The sequence below is a fragment of the Leiobunum rupestre genome, chromosome 3 (assembly GCF_980474605.1).
Source record: "Leiobunum rupestre chromosome 3, qqLeiRupe1.1.hap1, whole genome shotgun sequence".
In the NCBI taxonomy this organism is placed as follows: Eukaryota; Metazoa; Arthropoda; class Arachnida; order Opiliones; family Sclerosomatidae; genus Leiobunum; species Leiobunum rupestre.
Window position 1 is genome coordinate 32377074 of NC_143386.1, and position 6069 is coordinate 32383142.

Sequence of the window (6069 nt, forward strand, 5' to 3'; positions counted from 1 at the left end):
GTATAATTACTATACCTGTCTGCTTATTGTGAAAATTGTAAAGGCAACCTCAGCGCGTAGTCATGGCGTGACTAAGCTATGTAGTTTTGGGTTCCTCCTCCAACACGACGATTGGTTTGCCAGCAATCCCCGTAGTTACGGGAGTAGTCAACGAATGTCATCAGTACGTGTATTTATCCGTTGAACGCGAACATCCTTTTAATCATTCGTTTGACTCGTGTTCAGTTGAAAAGATAATTTAAAATGAAGGTGATAATCGTGGCTTTGGTGTTCGCCGTTTTCGTTGTTGGTAAGTCTACTTTCCATTCCTCTTCAATTGTTTTTTTTTGGGTTCTTTTATAGGTGTTTAGTGTGAAGTGATTCTTAATTGTAACTCCCGATACGTCCTTTGGACATTAATGTCCAGGAAAAAGTCAATTTACTTAGCTCTACCATCCCCATAAATGTAAGGTAGGATGTATCTCTAGTGCAGGGCCGTTTTAACCTTTCAGTAGGCCTTAGGCAAAAATCTCTCATTTACCGACTTTTCGAACCTTCGTAGGCCCTATTATATAGAATAGTAGGCCCTAATGTCTCCTAAAATGTTCGTTGGCCCTAGGCACTTTGCCTAGTCTGCCTTAGGGATAAGGCGGCCCTGCTCTAGTGGCTTGATGACAAACTGCCCGCTTTTTTATCGAGGTGTGCCAAGAATGTATTTATTCTAACTGTAGGGAGAATGTCTATCTTGAGATGATACACGGGCATCATTGTCGAATTTAGCCCCCTGGCACGAGAAGGCGGAAGTACTGTTACAATCGTGGCAAAAGAGATAAGGTTTAAAGGGAGTATAACCTTTTCCGGAATTTGTGGCAATACATAATTCCCTCCCCTCATTTTTCTAACCACGTGTTATACGTAGTGAGAAATACATTAAACAGTGGTTTTTGAGGAATAATACAACTAAAAGTGCTTTAATTTCTCATATCTGCTAGAAAGCCTTTCGTGAATCTAAAACCACGTACCTCATTATTAAGAAATTATATTTGAATAAATATCCAAACTATAATGAGAATAATTAATTTATAGCTCGGATATTGTTGTTTATCTGTTAATTAAGGGTGCGTTTAAAATATAAACACTAAATATGAAACAATAAAGGTGTGAAGTGAGAAAACCTCTTCAGCACGGGCACGCTTCCTCTAATAGAAGAATTGGGTGTTTCTACTCTCGTTCTAGACTAGCGCTATGAGCGAGAAAAGAGAGAAGCTAAGGCGCACCCTACACTCTTAAAAAAAAGGGTGTTTTAATGGTATATTAAGGGTGTAATATCTGTAAAAAAACACTCTTTAATGTTAATTTAAACGCCCTAAAGGGATTTTTATTGTCCCAAATTAAAAACTTGAAAAGGCGTATAAAGGGTGTTATATTACCCCGTAAATTGAGTGATTTAACACCTCGTAAGGGTGTAGCTCCCTTAAGGCAGTAGTTTAGTACCCTAAAAGGAGTATTTTAACACTTTAAAGGGAGTATTGTAGCACCCTTACGGCAGTAGTTTAGAACCTTAAAGGGAGTAGTTAAAAACTTTAAAGGGAGTAGTTAAAAACTTTAAAGGGAGTATTATAGAACCCTTAAGGGAGTATTGCAGAACCCTGAAGGGGTAGTGTAACACCCTGAAGGGAGTCGTTTGGTACCCTTAAAGGAGTGGTCTTGTACCCTAGAGGGAGTAGATAATAACCCTGAAGGGAATAGTTTTATACCACAAACTGTTAACAAAGGAACCAAAACGGAGGACATAAGCACCCCAAACAGTGTAAATAAACACCCTAGCAGGAAAACTGCTATTTAAGGTGTAGAATAACATCCTTTATAAACCTGTTAAGGTGCTAAATATGGGACAAGAAAAAACTCTTAAAGGTTTGAAAATACACCCTTTTTTTAAGAGTGTACCCAACAAGGTGGGTTCTACTCCCTTTAAGGAACCAATGAGAACCGAGTTGTTATGATGAAGGAACTAACTGTAAGAGTGTAACCGGGATTGGGATCAACGCTAAAAATTGTCTCAATAAAATCATTTTCTCTACACATAAATTCATTCTAAAACGCGCTCATATTCTATCGAATTTTCTTATCTGTTCAATGTACAACCTACTGATATATTGATGGTCCTTATCCTCAGCTCGTGGACAAGGTACTGATGGAAATGTCGCTGACAGCGATGGCGCCGAGGCCGACGAAACAGCGAATGAATCAGTTGACATCTCTGCCATGATCAAACCCTTGGAGCCGCTACTTCGAAATTTGATGAATATGGGACAATTTAAGGCAGTTGTGGATCAAGCGAAAATGTTAATAAACCAAATCGATGAAGCTCTGAAGGGAGTTGAAAATATGATGCCGATCCCAATTTTCGGCGAAATTTGCCATTTTCTGGATGCCATTCTAGCTGAAATAAACAAATTGGAGCAACCGTCCGCGTAACGTTAAGCTCTCTTTGTTAAGAGATAATAAAAATGGTTTTGATAATTTACACGTGCTGTCTTTCCTTAACAATATTGGCAATTTCATTTAGTGGGGTGGCGGAGTGGTTAGCACTCTCGCCTCGCAGCAAGAGGAGCCGGGTTCGATCGTAGCTAGTGGCACTGGGTGGTCACTCGGAACCATTCTTTCAGCGTTGAGTTTGCAAGTTCGCTCCTTACTTTTCTACGGGGTTTCTATACCGATCTCTTCGGTGTTCTCTTTCCATAAGAACTTGTGGAGGTTAACTGTAAAAGTAAGTGTAGGGAGCTGTTGGGTCGCGTAGCATGCAGGGCTCGCCACCACCCTCCTACGCATTGTAACCCGGCCACCTGCTTAAAGGCATTAAAAGTCGCTAGATGACTTGGGCTTAAGGTGGTGCCTTCGGTATTAGCCGAGGTAATTATTATGTTAACCCTTTTTTGTCCTTCATTTTCATATTCACAGTTCAGCTCAGCTCAATGCAGTTCAGTTTCAGGAGCGGAATTGTGGTTTTTAGATCCAGGGAAAGGTATGGTAATTCCATAAGTAACATATTAACAATAAGTATGACACTTCCTAATGCTTAAATGCTATTTTTCTATCCGAACCTTTTTTCGGCACTGATACTCTCTTCAAACTGTGACTTGGACTCGCAACTTACCGTGTTGGATGACTACTTTTTGATAAAAATTTAAGCCTACTGGGGTCGCGAGGGGCTTTGGCTTTGTTTTGAAGCCCGCGTGCGAATCATGCGTTATAAAAAACATGAGCTTGTGGCGTCGAGAAAAACCTTTTTAATTTTTATCAGTTTAGCCTAATATTCCGCCTATCTATAGGAAACCAGATATTTCGGCTTAGCGGAAGTCTCGCATATTTTAGACACTAGAGGGCTCTGTGCTGAGAAAACATATTGATTACGCGATAACTATGACTATGACTATGACTATTGTAAATCTCGTTAATTGTTATACTTATGTTACTTTTGGTAATAGTAATAGATGAAAATTATCTTCAACAACAAAGCTTCGATGAAATGATTAAGACTGCCCGAATACTCAAAATATTTTACCAAGCAAATATTTTAAGGTTAGATTTATAAGCGCACAAGCCTGGATTTATTCAGATTTCAAGCTTCTTTTCAAAACTACCTAAATGCAAAAAATTGATTCATAGTCCACTGGTGTCAGTGCCAACATCGGCTCCAGATTTTTCGATTTCCAGAATGTACTCTGTGGTCCTATTAAACTATTTATTCTTTAGCCAGTCCCAACCACAAGCTCAGACGGTTCGAATTCGTTGGAACGGAGCACTCTCGCAACCCGTTTTTATTAAAGTAGGTGTGTAATCGAAAAATTCGTCACTAGATTAATTTAGTTTGCTTGCCTAACGTTTAAAAATAATTAAATGAAAGTGGTAAACTATTCTAATTTTGGTCCCATTCAAATAAAATAATTCAACGTGATCTATTAAAATTTGCCCTATTTCAATTTAGAAACTCTTGTACAAGTTTATTTATATGCCATGAGTGTAACATAAATAAACGTTAATCATAGATCTCCATGTCAGCAGCACTGCCCATGCTGACGATAAATTAAATGGATTAATAAATTAAGGCAGAAGCGCTCACTGACGATGTGCAATGGGTGCTCATTGTAAAAATTACTAAAGCGTTGGTATGAGATTTGGAATTGGTGGCGGCGGGTTAGAAACTCCGAATTTCAATATTGTGCTGCCCTCGTCAGTAATGAGGGCGATGAAATAAAAAGAACTACAGTTCCGGGATGAAAATCCTAGGCTGTATAGTAGTTTTAAAATGGCAATTAAATTATTATTTAATTATAACTAAATTTGTGATTATGAGTACTAGCACTTTATGAAATCTGGTGCACAAGAAATTTAGGAAATTTGAATAATCCGAAGAAATATTGGAAATAGGCAGACAAAATTTAAATTAAAAATACATATCCTCTGAGAAATATTGGAAATATAGAACTATTGGAAATCTCATAAATATAGAATTATTGGAAATGCACTGTTAAAACAATTGTTCTAATTTGAACAAATCGCCGTTCATAAATCTGGTGTATAATTTTTAAGTGCTTATAGCCCATCGTCCGTATTGAAACAATCTGATAAATCGCTTGAAGGTAAATGTGAGCTTGAGTGTTAATGTTGTAGACGTTGAGCGTCTATCTCCCTAACAATTTATATCCCTTTGGAATAAGTTAATTTATATCCCTTTGGGGTAAGTTAATTTATATCCCTTTGTGGTAAGTTTATTTGTATCCCTTTGGGGTAAGTTAATTTATATCCCTTTGTGGTAAGTTTATTTATATCCCTTTGGGGTAAGTTAATTTATATCCCTTTGTGGTAAGTTAATTTGTATCCCTTTGGGCTAAGTTAATTTATATCCCTTTGGGGTAAGCTAATTTATATCCCTTTGGGGTAAGTTTATTTATATCCCTTTGGGGTAAGTTAATTTATATCCCTTTGTGGTAAGTTTATTTATATCCCTTTGTGATAAATTAATTTATATCCCTGGGGGGTAAGCTAATTTATATCCCTTTGGGGTAAGATAATTTATATCCCTTTGGGGTAAGTTAATTTATATCCCTTTGGGGTAAGTTTATTTATATCCCTTTGTGGTAAGTTTATTTATATCCCTTTGTGATAAATTAATTTATATCCCTTTGGGGTAAGATAATTTATATCCCTTTGGGGTAAGTTAATTTATATCCCTTTGGGGTAATTTAATTTATATCCCTTTGGGGTAAGTTAATTTATATCCCTTTGTGGTAAGTTTATTTATATCCCTTTGGGGTAAGTTAATTTATATCCCTTTGGGGTAAGCTAATTTATATCCCTTTGGGGTAAGCTAATTTATATCCCTTTGGAGTAAGCTAATTTATATCCCTTTGGGGTAAGTTAATTTATATCGCTTTGGGGTAAGTTAATTTATATCCCTTTGGGGTAAGTTAATTTATATCCCTTTGGGGTAAGTTAATTTATATCCCTTTGTGGTAAGTTTATTTATATCCCTTTGGGGTAAGTTAATTTATATCCCTTTGTGGTAAGTTTATTTATATCCCTTTGGGGTAAGTTAATTTATATCCCTTTGTGGTAAGTTTATTTATATCCCTTTGTGGTACGTTTATTTGTATCCCTTTGGGGTAAGTTAATTTATATCCCTTTGGGGTAAGCTAATTTATATCCCTTTGGGGTAAGTTTATTTATATCCCTTTGTGGTAAGTTTATTTATATCCCTTTGTGATAAATTAATTTATATCCCTTTGGGGTAAGCTAATTTATATCCCTTTGGGGTAAGTTTATTTATATCCCTTTGTGGTAAGTTTATTTATATCCCTTTGTTTTAAATTAAATTATATCCCTTTGGGGTAAGCTAATTTATATCCCTTTGGGGTAAGCTAATTTATATCCCTTTGGGGTAAGCTAATTTATATCCCTTTGTGGTAAGTTAATTTATATCCCTTTGTGGTAAGTTAATTTATATCCCTTTGTGGTAAGTTTATTTATATCCCTTTGGGGTAAGTTAATTTATATCCCTTTGTGGTAAGTTAATTTGTGTCCCTTTGG

General features: G+C 36.4%; 1 protein-coding gene across 1 annotated transcript; it reads left to right on the forward strand.

Moving 5' to 3' along the window:
• The first annotated feature begins 237 nt into the window (after positions 1–237).
• Positions 238–2457, forward strand: LOC149951506 (uncharacterized). The gene is made up of 2 exons (XM_090169565.1): positions 238–289; positions 2156–2457. The coding sequence occupies exons 1-2, from the start codon at positions 244–246 to the stop codon at positions 2455–2457; spliced, it is 348 nt and encodes a 115-aa protein (XP_090025691.1). The 5' UTR covers positions 238–243.
• Positions 2458–6069: the final 3612 nt, after the last annotated feature.

Bases quoted from the DNA above. Each gene is read 5' to 3' on its own strand.
- LOC149951506 (XM_090169565.1), top strand. From the start codon at position 244: ATGAAGGTGATAATCGTGGCTTTGGTGTTCGCCGTTTTCGTTGTTG. The intron at 290-2,155 runs GTAAGTCTACTT...CCTTATCCTCAG, and splicing joins GTTCGCCGTTTTCGTTGTTG to CTCGTGGACAAGGTACTGAT.